Source organism: Entamoeba invadens (assembly GCF_000330505.1).
Source record: "Entamoeba invadens IP1 unplaced genomic scaffold scaff_1105074724629, whole genome shotgun sequence".
Taxonomy (NCBI): domain Eukaryota; phylum Evosea; order Mastigamoebida; family Endamoebidae; genus Entamoeba; species Entamoeba invadens.
In genome coordinates, this window is record NW_004440426.1 from 179,863 (window position 1) to 197,511 (window position 17,649).

The 17,649-nt window shown below is 30.3% G+C and overlaps 7 protein-coding genes across 7 annotated transcripts; all 7 read right to left on the reverse strand.

Annotated features, from left to right (window-relative positions):
* Positions 1 to 676: 676 nt before the first annotated feature.
* On the reverse strand, positions 677 to 1,093 carry EIN_017160 (hypothetical protein; the record flags this gene model as incomplete). Its single annotated transcript, XM_004257170.1, has 1 exon — positions 677 to 1,093. The coding sequence occupies one exon, from the start codon at positions 1,091 to 1,093 to the stop codon at positions 677 to 679; it is 417 nt and encodes a 138-aa protein (XP_004257218.1).
* Positions 1,094 to 1,871: 778 nt separating this feature from the next.
* EIN_017170 (hypothetical protein) lies at positions 1,872 to 3,287 on the reverse strand (the record flags this gene model as incomplete). Its single annotated transcript, XM_004257171.1, has 1 exon — positions 1,872 to 3,287. One exon carries the CDS (start codon positions 3,285 to 3,287, stop codon positions 1,872 to 1,874), a length of 1,416 nt encoding a protein of 471 aa, XP_004257219.1.
* Positions 3,288 to 3,871: 584 nt separating this feature from the next.
* EIN_017180 (protein serine/threonine kinase, putative) lies at positions 3,872 to 8,143 on the reverse strand (the record flags this gene model as incomplete). The annotated part of the gene is made up of 1 exon (XM_004257172.1): positions 3,872 to 8,143. The coding sequence occupies one exon, from the start codon at positions 8,141 to 8,143 to the stop codon at positions 3,872 to 3,874; it is 4,272 nt and encodes a 1,423-aa protein (XP_004257220.1).
* A 1,516-nt stretch (positions 8,144 to 9,659) lies between these two features.
* Positions 9,660 to 9,995, reverse strand: EIN_017190 (protein serine/threonine kinase, putative; the record flags this gene model as incomplete). Its single annotated transcript, XM_004257173.1, has 1 exon — positions 9,660 to 9,995. The coding sequence occupies one exon, from the start codon at positions 9,993 to 9,995 to the stop codon at positions 9,660 to 9,662; it is 336 nt and encodes a 111-aa protein (XP_004257221.1).
* Positions 9,996 to 10,051: 56 nt separating this feature from the next.
* EIN_017200 (protein serine/threonine kinase, putative) lies at positions 10,052 to 11,740 on the reverse strand (the record flags this gene model as incomplete). The annotated part of the gene is made up of 1 exon (XM_004257174.1): positions 10,052 to 11,740. The coding sequence occupies one exon, from the start codon at positions 11,738 to 11,740 to the stop codon at positions 10,052 to 10,054; it is 1,689 nt and encodes a 562-aa protein (XP_004257222.1).
* A 92-nt stretch (positions 11,741 to 11,832) lies between these two features.
* On the reverse strand, positions 11,833 to 15,069 carry EIN_017210 (furin, putative; the record flags this gene model as incomplete). Its single annotated transcript, XM_004257175.1, has 3 exons — positions 11,833 to 13,380; positions 13,410 to 13,746; positions 13,853 to 15,069. The coding sequence occupies 3 exons, from the start codon at positions 15,067 to 15,069 to the stop codon at positions 11,833 to 11,835; spliced, it is 3,102 nt and encodes a 1,033-aa protein (XP_004257223.1).
* A 1,660-nt stretch (positions 15,070 to 16,729) lies between these two features.
* Positions 16,730 to 17,644, reverse strand: EIN_017220 (cysteine proteinase 2 precursor, putative; the record flags this gene model as incomplete). Its single annotated transcript, XM_004257176.1, has 1 exon — positions 16,730 to 17,644. The coding sequence occupies one exon, from the start codon at positions 17,642 to 17,644 to the stop codon at positions 16,730 to 16,732; it is 915 nt and encodes a 304-aa protein (XP_004257224.1).
* Between the last annotated feature and the right edge of the window lie 5 nt (positions 17,645 to 17,649).

The following is a 17,649-nucleotide window of genomic DNA, read 5'->3' on the forward strand; positions in this document are numbered from 1 at the left end:
TCCAGAGTACATCATCGCGATAAACATTAATAATGCCATCAACGAGCCTACATCGAGCGTGAACGTAAAGAATAAAGCCCGAAAAAATCCAGTGAAATACAAATGAACGATTTCCTACCCCCTAAATTTCTCTAGTTTTCTTTCGAGTGGTTTTTCCCATCTATTGTACTTTATAAATTTGATGTTTCTGAGCAATTCATTAAAGAAAAAAGGCGTTTATCTTTGGAAGTCACAAATTTTCTAAAGAAAAAAGAATTTACTCTTCCATATAACATGTTAACCACCAAGAAAAATAGTAAAACAAGTGTTGGAATATACACCCATTTCCCAACATAATATCCCATATAAGAATACAACACAATAAACATCGGTGGTGATGCAATAGCAGTGATAAAGTACTCAAAATTATTGATGAATGTACCAGAGTCATTAGACATTTAATTGACTAATCTTCCTGGTTTTGCTATTCCCGCTGCATTCAACTTGAGTGCTTTATCATTTATTAAACCAATAAGACCATTCCTTATTCGCAAAGAAAACACGAAAAAATAGGCTTTGGCACATTGTCCAGAGGCGCTTGATATGAGTTGAAAAAAGAAAGTTAACACTACAAAAATAACACCATCTCTCAGACTGGCGTTCTCTTTGTTAAACCATTTAATTATGAATTGACATTCTAAAGGAAATGCAATTGAAAATAAATTGCTATGGCAATCATTATATACATAAAAAGAAAATTTTTCCATTCGCGTTTAAAAATGACTTTCCATATGGATGGCTTCGATTTTTCACTCTCGGTTTTCCAAGCACTTTTATAGTAGTCAATTTCCTTTTCAATGTTCTGATTTTTTGGAACGGGGTTCGTGTCATCAAGTGTCAAATTGCCTCGTCTCCCCTTCATGATTTGCTTTATCACCATTCTGAACAAAATTGCTCTCAAAAAGACTCGAAATGAGTTTGGCTCTTTGTTATCTTCTGAAATTTTTGTGCTCTCGAAATAACAGTCTTCCTCTTCAGAAGAAGCTGTGGAAATCTCGGTTGATTCAGTTGAAAGTTCAATTTCTTGACAGCACTTTTCGGAAGCTTTACTCATGTAGGTTTTCAGATGAAAGTAAAATCATTTTAATTGGGAGCAGTGTGTAGTTTTAATGTTGCTAAATTAGTGCTTTAAAAATAGGTTGTTATTTGATATTTTGATTTAAAAATAAGTGGACAGCCAATAAAATTCAGTGCAATGGACCCTGTTTATTATTTGATTTGCTTATTTCAAAATAATGAAACAGTATTATCTGTTACAAATATATTGAAAAAAATACGAAAACAAATAAAATGGTTGTTTGTTATTTAAAAAAAATAAAACAAATCCATCCTACCATTGATAAGTAATGGTTCAAGTTTAATCGATTTCAATTAATTTGACTGTGCTATAAAAATTTGTTGTTTGTATTTTAAATTAATTATAACAAAATGTTGAACCACTGGTAGATTTTTAACTATAAATTCAAATATCTATTAGGAGCTTTAAAATCTATTTTTTGGAAGATCAAAATGTGAATATTATTGTATAGTTTATTTATCACAATAAATAAAATAATTTTTTATATGAAAAAAACGAGCTTTTTAATTTTAAAAGATGATTCATGCAAAATAAAATGCTTCAAATTAATAATTAATTTGTTTACATAAGTTGATATTTAGTTAATTACAATTAATATAAGAACAGAGCTAGACAACTTATTATTCAAATGATTAAGGGTGTAGTTTTTTATACATAGATTTATTTTTTTTTGTTTGTAAAAATAAGAAATTAAAATACTCTGTGTAATATATAATAAATAACATAAGATAAGAAGAAATGAATTTGACGATCATCACAAAAGAACAACGACACAAAGTATAAATACTAAAGTCATTGTACTCATTGATGCATTCGATGCAATTTCTTTTCCATCCCAGCACGCTGCCATTGATGGTGCATTTGGGTCTTTAACAAGTGTGATAGCATCAAATGAAAAAGTATTTGTTGAGCTATTCTGATTTATTGCAGCGAGTCCCCAGAACTGGTTATTTGTTAAATTCAATTTCGTCATTTCGACGGCAACAAACGTCCATACATCCTTTTTCACAGTGACATAAATTGGTTCGTTCTCTGTCTTCAACGCCTTTATATACAACCCTTTCTCCGTGTCGATACTTCCTCGCACGTAAAACTGCAATTGTTTGTATTGGTCGACTCTAGCAGGGAATGTAGCTCCAAGTTGTAATCCACCATATGCGTTCATAGTGATTTCCAAACAGTATTTTCCCTCTTTTGGAGAATTTGTGGAATATAAATTTCTTGTTGATTTGTACGACCAGTCTTTGTATGTACCGACAACACCATCTTTATACAACACAGAGTAGTCGTCCCAAAGAGTGCAACACTCGTCGTTATTTGTTGGTTTTGTCACTTTATTCAACTTTTCGACATCAAAAAATTGGTCTTTAGGAACAACAAAATTTCCATCTGCTTCTGTTACAACCTTTTCGTCTGGTGTTTTAACAGTTGCAGTGACGTAATCTCCGTTTATTGAATATATTTTTAAAGTGACTGGAAATTCTAATTTGACGCCATTTGATGTTTTGTACGGCCACGTGTTGTATCCAGTCCGATTCAAAGTTATAAATTCGGTCATAACAGAGTCTTTAAGTAACACACTCTTCACACCAAGGGTATGCTCAGAGACTACAAAAGAGAACCACCAGACAGATGTTCCACTTGCTGCTGTGATTTTGATCTTTCCTTTATAGTCGCAGGCAACCATTCTGAACGTGACATTTGTAACTCCACCAGTTGAGACGTATGGAAATGCATTTTCAGATAAATCAAAATGAATCATTGAGCCATTGCAGGGGACGTCAGTGGCTGGACACGAATTATCAACCCGAAAACGTAATGTACCACTTAGTCCAACCATTTCGTAACATATTCCACACTTATTGGATTTGTCGAAAAACGCGGCATTTGGAGCAGCACCAAACATGTAGCCGGGTATAATAGGATCGGTGCGTGGACCATAGTTACACGACCCACCATCTGCCCAGCTAGTGTAATAAGTGATTCGGCCTTTTGTACAAGAAGAAAGTGGTGTTAAAGTGGCCGTTTGACTTGTTTGTTTACCATATGAAAAGTTTTGAGAGAACGATGGAAGCGATTGTAGACGAGAAAAGTATTCAATTTTGTTATTTACTGGACACAATGAAAGAGTTTGAGACAAAAAGATCAAAGCAATAATTATTATTTCCATTCAAGTAAATATTCGAGTTTCTTTTTCGGTTTTTATATTTTTTAAACTTTTCGAAGTATCTTGTTTTAGAATTCGATACATTTGTATCATTATTAATTCAATTTATAATAAAAAATTAATAATTGTAGTTTTAATAAACAGACTCATTTGAAATAACATGATATTTGTCGAATAATTATTGAAGAAATAATTAAAAAAGACAAACAAATTCAATTGAAAAATACATTGAATTTCTATTTTTTCAATTATTTAGTTAATAACAAACAAAAATTAATAGTATAATTATAGTATAATTATTATTTATGCATTGAATCATAAACCAGTTAAATTTAAATATTTAAAACTTGATAATATATATTTAATAAGTAATATCATATATTAGTTCAATATTAATTTATTCAATTTAATGATTTATTAATTATATTTTATTGTTGCAATTTTATATAAATTAAAAAACTTCATAAAAATTGAAGCAAATATAAATGTACATGAGATGTGTTTGTACTTAAATGTCATTATACATAACTGGAAACAACGTCATAACAATAAACAACAAATTAATAATATAAGAAAAACTAATCCACTTACAAATAAACACTTTCTATCATCTCAATAATTTGATCAATATTGGCCCTTTCTTTTGGATTATGTATCCATGCCTGTTGAATAATTGCAAAGAGTTTCTCATCAACATCACTTGGTTTTGATAACCTATTTCCACACGCAACAAAGTCTGCTACGTCCCAAGAATATTTAAATTGTGCTGTTGGATATGCCTCACGCCACCCAAAACACTCGAACATAGTAATAGAAAACGAATATATATCAGCCGCTTTCTTGTACTTCTTTTTGTTTAGCATTTCTGGTGCCATATAAATTGGTGTACCAACTCCCTTCGTGAATGTCATATTGGTCATCAACATGTTGACATTTCTACTACTCCCGAAGTCCGTTAATTTCGCTATTATACTTTGATTTGCTTCTAAAGAAAATACAAGTATATTATCTGGTTTGATATCTCGATGTAAAATACCATTGGAGTGTAAATATTGAATTCCTTTTGCCGCATTTAAGCAGAATCTGACTCGTAATATTTTTGAAATATCACTTGATTTCTTCTTTTTAATCAAGTCCTGTAACGACCCAAATTTGGCAAATTCAGTGACCATACACATCTGTGTTGGAACAAAAACAGCGCCATAGAAATGCACAACATATTCACTTCTAAACTTATCGAGCATTTGAACCTCCTTTTCAAATTCAGTAAGAGAATTGTTGTCATCATAATTCTTCATACGTTTAATAGCAACACAGTTTCCTCGGTACTTTCCTCTATATACAATACCAAAACCACCTTCACCCAATTTCTTTTCATTTCGGATTTCAGTGGGGTCCAAACGTGTGGATAATACAGTCTCTCCTTTAATTGTTATTTCGTTGTAAGTCTCCTCGCCTGTTTTGAGGGATTGTGAAATGATCAAAATCTTGTTTTCAAAAACACAAGTGAAATTGGGCGTCACAAATACTTCAAACTCACACGCAAAACCTTTCTTAAGAGATACAATTTCTGGGTTACACCGAATTTTGCACCTTTCATCTCCACATTTTGAAAATTGAATTTTTAGAGTGCGCTCTGTTTCGTTGCCAATACAAATTAGTTGTCGACTCTCCTCTAAAATGGGCAAATCGCCGATATCGCTTGTGAAGTTAATTTCTTTGAAATTGACACAAACGCCGCCTTTTATTCGTTCAAATTGTATATTTGATTTTTTCATTTTAAAAAGTGTGAACTTCTTCTCGACTGATTTTTCTCGAATTAATTTTGAAATGGAGTTCAGTACAAAATACACGACAGTTATGACCACAATTAATAAAACTATTATAAATACAACGATGATCAAAATAACCCACCACACAACTTGAGAAGCACAATATGTCCCATCTTCACTTGGTGTATACCAGAACTTACATTCAATACACTTTGAATTGTTTGATTTCAGACATTTTTCTCTTTCAGAAAAAAGTCCACAACTTCCTTTCTCTAAGATGTAATCATTAATACATGATGTACAATAATTTTCTTCGGAGCACAAAGTGCAGTTTGTATGACATTTTGCGCATTGGTTTTCTTTGTATTTATAAAACGAATCAGAACACTTAGAACAGCCGTTTTGAGTGACGTTTAAAGCACATCCAATTATTGAACTTTGTGGAATGCAATCTCCATCGTTTGTCAAAAAATTTGTCGTGTTGCATGACACACAATTTTCAGCATTCACACAAGTGGAACACTTTTCAGAACATCGAAGACAATTTAAACCAAGACGATAATAGCCACTTTTGCATTGATAACACCCATTGCCGGTCACTGAAAAGACTGAACAACTCTCTTCAAGTTCTTTGTTTGGTACACATCGATGTTCATTCATAAAATATCCGTTTTGGCAAGTTATGCAAAATGAAGAATTATACACACAAGTAATACAATTTGAGTCACACAATTGACACTTTCCAGAATCATCAGAATAATTTTGTAATATACAGCGCACACACCCATAAGAGTTCTGTATTGCACAAGTATCATCAATGTGATATGTGCACTGTGTTGAAGAAGTCAAAATGTGGTTTTCAGTGCAAGACAAACATTTTCCATTTGATACGAAAGTGCAATTGGCTATCGCAGGAGAACAAACACCATTTTGGTCCATTTGGGTATTTTCTGGATATTGGCAAGTGTTTTTCTCGCACTTTTTATTAGCAGACATGGTGTATAATTTGTCACATTTGGTTGGATTGTTTGAATTGCAAAGTATCGAATTTTTAAACACATCAGAACACTTTTGACATGTTGTACCATTAGAAAAGTGCCCTTCATTACAAGAAATAATAAACGAGTTGCTATAAGACAGAGTGTTGATTGAAACATCGGTACACTTGCCGTTCACATTAATTACATTGTTTTGTGGCACACAAAATTGACAGACGTTTTCTTGATTAACAAAGTCTTTGCATTTTTCCTTTGGATCTTCACATCTTTTTGAAACAAGAGACTTTTCTTCAGTACATTTGAAACAATCGTTTCCATCTGTTTTCATACAAAATTTGTCTTCAACACACATGCCGTTGTTATTGAGAAATCCATCTCGACACATCACACATTTTGAGCTTTTTGTTTCATCACACAAATTACAATTAATGTCGGGACATGATTCACACTTCTTTGTTACCAAATTTCGTTGTCCGGTTGGACAAGGAGGGTACTCATGACAACTTAACACATTGTTTGTGATAACACCCATCTTACACAGAATACCATCGAATTCAAAATTACTCTTTGAAGCGATAATAATACTCTTTTCCAAATTGTTTACAGTCACTGTCTCAACTGAATCCGAGTTAATAAAAACAACAAAGTTGTTAGAGTTGATAACCAATTTATAGTTGTTGATAACAACAACATTGTCTTCTTCTATTGAAGTTTTTATTGTTTGAGTTCGAATTTTGGTTCTTTGAAAATCAACTTTTTGGTGTTTTTTAAAACTCAAGTGTTTAACTTTCTGTTGTTGGACTTCTTTTTCCATGTGTTGGGCCTTTAGAATAGTTACAGTAACAGACTTGATTGCCTCAAATGGGGCAACGTAACAATCTTCTCCAGAACATGGACAAAAGTCCTCAATGAAATTGCCATATGCAACTTTAGTTCCATTAAGATGGCAATACACTTTTTGGCCTTTTCCATATCTCAATAATCTTCCTCCCATCAACAAATTATACCCACTCGGCACTGTTATTTCCATTGGCTGTTTCGAAGTGGCAATAGTGAATTCGTTTATTGATGTGAAATTGAAGCCAATAGATACCAAATTATCAACAATGAATAAAGGTGGATCTTTATATGTTCTTCCATTGATTTTTGAAATACAATTTGCTTCCAAATTTAAAGACCCTACTTCAAGCCAAGAAAGACCAGTAAATTCTTGTGTTGAAGTTTCACAATAAAACTCTGTTATTTTTCCTTTCAAAATGGGCTTTGGCCCATCGATATTAAAAAATGACTTGGACACTATAAACACGGATTTAATAGTCACAAAAGATTCGTCGTTTATGTTTATTATTGACGAGAAAGTAGCCGCCATTTCGTTTGTGACTATATTCACATTATTTGAAATGGTCATTGTGGAATCCTCTTGTGCATAGAGATTATTTTTAATTTCAATGACTGCCCTGTCTTTAAACAAAATGGTGCCTTTATATAAAGTTAAACTAGCCTTTGATGTTATTTTCCCTCTCTCATTCACAGTAAGGACACCACCATTATTTATTTTAATATTTCCAGTCGTTACCAATGAATCGTTAGTAATTAAAAATTGTGAATTTACATTTTCTACGACCACAGTGCTTGAAGTGACATTTGAAAAATTGTTTAAATTCACTGAGGCGCCCTGGGTTGCAGTGATAGAAGACTGAACGCTCATATACGAATTGTTGTTCATTGTGAAAACGGAGTTATCAGCGAGTTCTACATATGTGGCTATAAGCAGTTTTGAATTATCATTAACAGTTATTTTGTTTGCCAACTCTGACAACATTCTTTGCGAAGTATTTAAAACAGAATTTTCGAGTAATATAAGTGTTGCATTGTTGTATAGATTTAAATAAGTCACTTCTAAATTTGCGCTCTGAACTAACCTAAGTATTCCACTTGATTCAATGGCCAAAACTGTGTTAATGTTGCAATTTCCTTCAAAAATGAACTCTTTTGATTCAACTGATGTTGGACAGTCTGTCGTTGTTTTTGCAGCACAAAAGACCAAAAGAAGAGTGAATGGGTGGAGCATAAGAATACCTATGTACATTTGCAAATAAAGTATATCGCTGAATTTATCTACGTTGTCCCATTTCTACGGTTGAGACTAATATTTATAATCAACCACTTGTATTTAGTAATATTATTATAATTTTATCTAAAAAATAAATTGTGTTAAATTTAATATTTATTATTGTTTTTTAAAATCTACCATGAAAATTAAAAATATAATTATAAATACTATTGAAATATAGTTTGAAACAAAACATTAATAATAACTTTTGGGAAGAAATATTTGATTCAAAAAAGACAGTTAGCAACATTTGGTTTTCATTTAAGTATTTTGGGGTCCAATAGTTTTCGTACTGTAAATTAATTGTGACAGGAAAAAAGATCTTTGCACCAAAAAGTACTATCTTAATTTCATATTGTTATTTATTATTTATAAATAGTAAAAAATAACTGTAAATAACGGGTCATAAATACAATGAATGTTGATATGATATCATAATTTCAAGTTTTTATTTGATATTTCTTTAATTTAAGCGATTATGTTATCAAAAATAAATGGTTGATTTAACTGACTTAAAAATAATAATTTGGATTACACAATGAAGTTCATACCCATTGTTTTTTCTTTTTTCTTTTCAGCAACGACTAAACTACTCGAAAAATTCATTTTTATAGTAAACCTAAAACATAATTATAACAATAATTAAATCTTTCATATCTTATTAATATTTTAATGGTTATAAATATATAAATAAAATAATTCCCAAATTTTTGAAAAACTTTTTCTAATATTAGAATTGTAAATAATATTATTAAAATTATGGATATTATTAATAAACCATATTATATTTACTAAATCGATCTGTTTTGAAGGTTTTTCATGAAAAGCCGTCAGTTTTCATTACATCATATTTTAGATAAAATTAAAATGATAAAAATTTAAATTAACAAATATAAAAGTTCTTTAAGTAAAATGGACTTTAATTCACTAAAATATAAAAATTGTATTAAAATGTTAATTACATTTTATTAACAATTATTTGTTTCAACTTTATATATTTGTCTTTAATTTACAATTGCATTTGAACTTATTTATTAAATACTCTATCTGTAACATTTTAAAGACAATATTCAACGATTTATTTGTCATTTTTAACTGTTTTTTAAACTAACTATTAGTCTTTATTAAGAAAAATACTCCATTTGCGATAATTAAAATACAAAAACGTTATTTGCTCAAAAAATTATCTGGTATTTCTTGACCAATTATGTGTATAATTTCGAAAACCCATTCTAAAAATCCATTCCATTGTTCCAATTATTATCAGTTTTTATATTATTCCCAATCAAAAAATACAGCCATTTGACTTTCGTTAAAATACGTTTTCGAACAGATATTGTTTTAAGACTAACTACAAGACAACATTTAAGTTGTTGATTTTATTTATTGTTTTTTGTAATTAAATATAATTATAATAATTTTCACACTTGTCATACGTTTTAAATATTTTCAATTTAATAATATACTATTAATTTGAATATAAAATAATAATTTATATTGAATTATAAAAATTTTCGAGCGCATTTTCTATATTCTCAATTGGTGTTCTTTCTTTTGGATTTTGTACCCAACTTTTAGTTATTATTTCTGATAAATCGCTTGGGACGTTATTGGGTATTATTAATCTCTTTCCAGCACTTGTAAAGTCTGCGATGTCCCATGCAAACTTAAAACGCAAAACGTCCTTTTGAAACACTTCTTCCCAAATGAAAATTTCAAGCATAGTAATAAAAAACGAATATATATCAGCCGCTTTTTTGTATTTGTGTTTGTCAAGTACTTCTGGTGCCATGTACTTTGGTGTACCAATGCCTTTTGTGAATGTCATATTGGTCATCAACATATTGACATTTCTACTACTCCCAAAGTCCGTTAATTTGGCGTTTACTCTTTCATCCAATCGAGAGAAAACACAAGATAATTATCCGGTTTGATATCTCTGTGTAAAATATCATTTTCATGCAAATATAATATCCCCTTTGAAGCATCTAACACCATTTTCACTCGTATTTTCATCTTTATTTCATCACTTCTTTTCGATTTCAAAATATCTTTTAAAGACCCATATTGAGCAAATTCAGTGACTATACACTCTTTCTTTGTTATAAAAACAGCACCGTAAAAATGTACAATATAATCATTTCTAAATTTGTCGAGCATTTCCACTTCTTTTCTCAATTCAACAATTTGTTCTGCATCATCTTGTGTTTTTTGTTTCATCTTTTTTATGGCTACAATACTTCCTCTGTACTTTCCTTTATATACTATTCCAAAAGATCCTTCACCCAATTTTTTCTCTTCTATTAATTCATCATAATCAATTCGTGTTGAATTTTCTGTATGTGCTGATATTCTTATTGAAGTTGTCTCTTTCTTCCCCGTCTTTAAATTAAGTGAAATTAAAACAATTTCATCCGACAAATTGATAGTGCAAAGTGGAGTCAAAAAAACTTCAAATTCACAAGCATATCCACTTTTCAAAGTCACCAATTTAGGTTCCGTTCTTATTGTGTATTTGTCACAATTATCTTTTGTTGTTATTTGAATTTTTAAATTGCCTTTCCCGTGATTGCCCACACAAATTAATTCTCTACTCTCACGTTCTATTTTGATGTTTTCATTTTCATCTCCAAATTGTATTTCTTTTTTATTTGAAAGAACTTCTCCATTCAGCTTTGTCATTGACATATTGGAACGACTCATCTCAAACACACAGACATTTTCAACCAGAAGATCTTCTTTTCTTTTGAATAACAAGAGTAGTGCAACTGTAATAATTACTACTGTCATGAATAATATAACCATCACACAGACAACAGGAAGTACTATTACAAGTCCATAATTCAATTTTTTGGTACATTCAATTTTGTCATCACTCAATTTATATTCATTAGAACATCGAGAACAAACGGAGTTTTCTGACGAAATACAATTTGGTATATGTGAAAAATGAATACATTTTTTGTCCACTAAAATATTATAAACTTCACATCTTAAGCACTCAAAATTGGTGTCACAACTCGAACAATTTTCACCACATTTGTAACACAAATTGTATTTTAAAGCAAATCCATCCTCACATAACACACACCCATTCTTTGTTTTATTAAAACAATTCGATGGTTCTTCAATTGGATTGCAATATTTTGTAATATTATTGGGTGTTCTGTAATAACTTTCGTTACAAGAAATGCAATTTCCATCATTAGAGCACGTTTCACATGATTGGTCACATATTTCACACGTCTTTCCATCAGGAGAACGCATGTAACCATTTTTACAAACTACACATCCTTTATAAGTTGACATCATCACATCACAAACGTTAATAATTTCATTTATCTCTGTACACTTTCCGTTTGAAGCATAAGAATATTGATCACATTTTGTGCAATATGTTGAATTGGAACAAAAAGTGCACGGATAATTACATGGATGGCAAATCGAATTTGAAAGGTAAAATCCATCCAAGCACCTCAAACACCCCTTACTTTCTCTTTCGACACAATTATCTTTAAATATATCATTATCGTTTTTTCTGTTGAAAAACAATGAAACGACTTTTTGTATCATTTTTGTCCATCCTTTTTGAATACATTTTTTATCAATCAAAATATATGGGTCATAACATTACAAACATAAATTTGGAAACTGTACTGATATGTTTACAATGTGAAAAACGCGTTTTCTTTTAGTATACATTTATCAATATCTTTATAATAATCATCTTCACATTTTTTACAAATGTTTCCAACAACCTCTTGACAGTTTATCGTTTCTATTGATGAATATTTACCTTCAACTGTTATTTTGTTATTACAAAAAATACAATGCTCTTTGTTTTGAATAAAACAATCATTATAGTTAATAACACATTTTCCATTAGCAATATGACTATATTCCGTACATTTGACACAATAACTTCCATTAATACGAGTACAATTTTCAATAGAGGAGCACTTATTATTCGAAAGTAATACAAAATTATCTTTGCATAATATATCTACTTTGTTGTCCCCATATAATTGTATAATTTTTGCGTTCTCTAATTGTTCTGTTTGACCATTTCCATCCAAAGTAGTGTAAAAACCTTCGTTAGCTGTATAACAATAACTGTTTTGAGTTAGACGACAATTATCAACAGGGAGACCACACTTTGATTCATTTTTACACATCAAACAAGTGATGTTTTTGTTGTGAGTTATTTGATATTTGCATTCAGTTTTAATGGTACAGTCTCCGTTTGTTGTTATTACATCATTTAAACAAAAGTCACAAGTCTTTTTTGATAACAACGAACAACTTTCATTGTTATTTTCAATACAATTATAACTATTCAATATATAATTATTTTGACATGAAAAACAAGAAGAGTTTATTTGGAGAAGACAACCAACATTATTTGGTTTTTGAATATCTTTTTCAAAATCAAAATGTGTTTTTTCTGAATTGCCCAAAATACATTTACCATCAAAAACAACAAATTGAGGAAAACACTTTGAACATTTTGGATTTCCGTTATTATAATCACAAAGTTGACAATTGTCAATGAGTTCATAACAATTGGAACACTTTTTGACATCCGTTTTAACTTTGCCTTCTTCACATAAGACACACATTTCCACCATAGAAACCAAGCTACCCGAACACGCCAAACACTCTTTTGTTCGAGTGGAACATTTTTCACAAGAAGTTATATTTGAACATTTATAACAATTGTTGTTATCCAAAAAATACCCAACATCACATTCGACACATTTCCTTTTAGATTCATCTTCATTTGAATCACAAGATGAACAATTTCCATTCATAGAACATGAAATACAATTGTTTCCACTTCCATTGGAAATATCTTTGAGTCCAGATTGACACGAAGTACAAGCGCCACTTTCTCCAATACAATTTATACAAAAAGATGGACACGAAATGCAAAGAGAAGTGTTGTTAAGTGAATACTCTTTATCTTTACAAATTATACAATTATTATTGGAATCAAGTTCGTATCCAGGATTACCTGTTATACACTTTCCACTAATTTTATTGCATGTTGCACATAAAGCATCACATGAATTACATTTAAACTGACCATATTCTGGTTGGTAATACCTTTCTTCACATTCTTGACATAAAGAATTAATAGATAATTGTCCAGGATTACATTTGAAACATTCACTTAAACCATTCAACCCATATCCGTTTATACAAGATAAACACTTTCCATTTGTCTTGTCACAAGTCGAACAATTTGTACTACAAGAATTACATACAGAAGATTTACTGGTTGAGTAATAACCATTTTCACATGAAGAACATGTCGTAGAACCAAATTTTGAATATGTTCCAGCTGGGCATATTTCACACTCGTTTGTGTTTTGATTTGATTTTGTTCCTGATTCACAAATGGTACATATTCCCAAATTAATAATACTTCCAGATTGGCAAGAAGTGCAATATCCAGTTTCTTTGTTGCAAGTTTTACACGAAGTGTCGCACTCAATGCACGATGTAGCTCCTGTTGAATCGATGTATTTTCCATCATCACAATCATTACACACCAAGTTTCCTTGTTGTGACGAGTACTTTCCTTTCGAACATTTTTCACACTTTTTATTTGTTGTGTTGAAGAACGTGCCAGCACCACAGATTGTACACACCCCATTAATTAGCTCGTATTTGTCCACACACTATGTGCATTTGCCATTTGTGGAATCACACGTTTTACATAAATCGTTACAACTTGTACAATAAGATGTTCCACCAAGAGAATATGTGTTTTCCAAACACATTAAACATGTGTTAGTTTGATCTGAAGAATAAAATCCAGCTTCACAAATTTCACATACATTCGATAAGAACAATCCATATCCCGTATAACATGATGTACATTGTCCTGTTTTTTTATCACACGTTTTACATAAACTATCACATGAACTACAACTTGTTGAAGCTGTTTTTGATGTAAACATTCCTTCTTTGCATTCTTCACATTTTATACTTCCTGAATTTGGAGAAAAAGTTCCTGGAAGACAAGCAATACATCTACTTTCGGTTATATTATAATAATTACCAGCTTGACAACAATAACATCTATTTTTATTTAACCAACATCCTTCGTTACATGTCAGACAGGATCCAGTTTTGGAATCACATGTTTTACATGAATTGTTGCAAGTTATACATTTTGTTGAATTTTTATAAGCATACGTATTTTCATTACAAGGAAAACAATGATCACCATCATTATAATATCCAGCTTCACAACTGATACATATCCCTTCTGAAACAAAAGACCCAAGATAACAAGAGAGACAATTTCCAGTTTTTTGATCACATGTTTTACACTTTGAATCACAATTTGAACATTGGGATTGGCCAACTAAAGCATATGAATTTTCTTGACACTGTTCGCATATTGTAATTCCTCCTGGTGAGTAAGTACCTGCGGAGCATTTCTCACAAGCATAATGATTAATTATGCGACTTCCGGGAATACAATAGGTGCAGTACCCAGTTGTTGAGGAACACGCTGTACACAATTCATTTGTACAATTGACGCACATGGAAGCATTTCCAAGTGAATACGTGTTTATTGGACATGAAATACAAGTATTTTTTGTGTCTCCAATGGAGTAAGTCCCTGGATTACACGGCGTGCATTGAGTCGTTTTGTTTTGAAAAGTGTAAGTCCCATCAGGACACAATAAACAATTTGAAAAAGCAAAACCCGAAGAATAATAACCTTGCCCACATTCTTTTTTATCAATTCCATTTGGACAGTAATATCTAGGTTCACATCTGGCACAATTTCCAGTTGGAGAAAAATAATATCCCTTTTCACATGTTGGGACTCCAAGTGAGTGTTTATGGAATAAAAACACCCAGAACAAGTAGCAAAAAAACATAAATTGTTTTGTTTTTATAGTTATATTTTTAAGGGTTTAATAATGATAATTACTTTTAATTTTTTGTTTGGTGACAAAGTCAATCAAATCGACAAAGAAAATAATCAAACATAAATAACAAGATTAATTTACTTGACAAAAGGTGTTATTATTTGTGTAAAAACCCACAAAATATTAATAAATCAAAAATGTTTATTTTTTATTATTATTGATGTTAATAAATTATAAAATATATTTGATGGTTTTATAAAACTAATATTTACTTTAGATTGTTATCCATAAAAATATTAAGTCAAGTATTTAAAAAAATAAAATCAATCTTTTAAACAACTTCGTGTTTTTAGACCATAAAAAGTTATTTTTCATGAACCCATCCAAAATGCATTTTTGTGTTTTACAAAATTTCAGAATATCGCTAATAGCCATTGTTTACACAAATTTAAAATATTTTTTGTTGGTAATTATAAAAAATTGTTTTTTTTATCAATAAAAATAACAATAAAATATTTTAATATTAAAATATTTTATTGTTTGAATAAATTAATAAAAAATATAATCAATTTACTATAATAATTCATTTTGAGACAATTCAAAGAACACATGATAAAGTTTTCGTTTATTTTTTTCTTAAATAAAACAACAATGATTGATAAAATCTGTTTTCAGTTTAACGATATTCTAAAAATATAACAAAAAAAAAGAACTAGACCGAAAATATGAAACCATTATTTACTATACTCAATATCGCTAATTAAAAACCATTAACTATTAATAAAATTATCATAAATTAAAACTAATGATAAAAAAATCCTGAGCATTGACTTTTTTCCAAATCACTTGTTGTTGTTTTTCAACTTGAAAACTTAAATAATAATTTGACATGTCCACTTTATCAAACATGACATTTTATTAATTTTGAATAACCTGATTGACATGGTTTATTTCGTCGTATTCACATTACAAAACCAAGTCGTCATTCGTTTTGGCTTTATATTTTTTTCAATTGTTTATCATTTTTGTTATTTTTAACACATATTTATAAAAAAATAACAAAAAAATAAAATACAAACCATTTTTTAGAAAAAATACTTTATTTTTATTATAAATTATAATACTGTTATTATAAATAATAATAAAAACCCAATATCGTTAAATATAAAACATATTTTTTTTGAAAAATAAAATAAAGTTTGATAATTATATGTGTCCAAATTGACATATGATATTTGTATTGAATTTCAATGGAAGAGATAACCAAAAATACATCTAAAATATGGTCTTAAATTACTATTTTCATGATTTGTTTGTGACTCATTTTTTTGTTATTTTTTAACAACAAAAATGTGCACTAACCGGGACTCGAACCCGGATCTCCACCTTGGGAGGGTGAAATTCTGCCCTTAGACCATTAGTGCCTTTATATTTTACAAGTATATTACAACGTTTAATCGTTTTAATTGTGTTAATTAAGATTTTTATTAAAAAAAAGTTTATAACTAAGATATAGTTCCTAAATATTTAAAACAGTTTAATTTACTTTAAAATATTAAAAGTTGACATTTTAAATGATAATATATTATTTAAAACAGTATTAAATAAATTAAATGGTCTTTTAGAAGAAGCAATTATTTTTTGTTTTAACAAAGCAAAACTAGTCTTTTTAATTAACGTAATTAACGTCAATGGGATATAATGCGTCTGTAGCAACACCACATGTGTTATTCTCGATGGCCATTAAAATGAACCCTTTATCTCCCCATTCTTCACCCCAAGAGTTTTTGACAATCCAGTACTCTTGTCCGTTTTCATTTCCATATCCAACAGCAGATACTTCATGGTTCAAATCACTCATTTCACTCTTGCAATTTTTGTCAGTATAAACTCCACTTTTGTATAATTGCAACTTGACTGTTCTCGCATCAATTGAGACGTCAACCACACCACCAACAAGAGCAGATTTGAGTTCGTTGACATCTTTGCTTGGGACATTGATATACCCTCCAATAGTCGCAAACTTCTTTGTGAGATCAACAAGGCATTTACCATCAACTGCGGTGTATGGGTAATCACTCTCTTGAACAACCCCGTTTTTCTTTATATACTCAAACGAACGTTTTCCAAGACCACCCCAACACCCATTGTTCCCTTCAATCAGAGAACATTGAACTATTTGTTCCTCAGACAAATCAAGTGTTTTATAATTTCCACCTATCATCAACAATCGCCCTTCTAAAGACGATAAAGAACCAAACGCATAACAACCACCACAATCGCCCTGATTTCTGACGGGAGTCACTTTGTTATCTGCTCGAAGATCCAAAGAGGCTGGAAATCCCATTTTCAACGACTTGACGTTCGTTGGAGGATCACTGTTAAAGCGTTTTAAGAGAGAGAAGTACTCTGTCTCTGTCATAGCTGCAAGCGGACCTTCAACAGATAATTTGAATGTGTTCGAAGTGTTGGAATTAAAAGAATTGACTAGACGAGAGTTAAAGATGAAAATTGCGCGTCTCCGTAAAAACTCAACCGAGGAATAGCGTTTTGAATATTTTAAAACCCATTTTGAAAAGTCCATAGAGT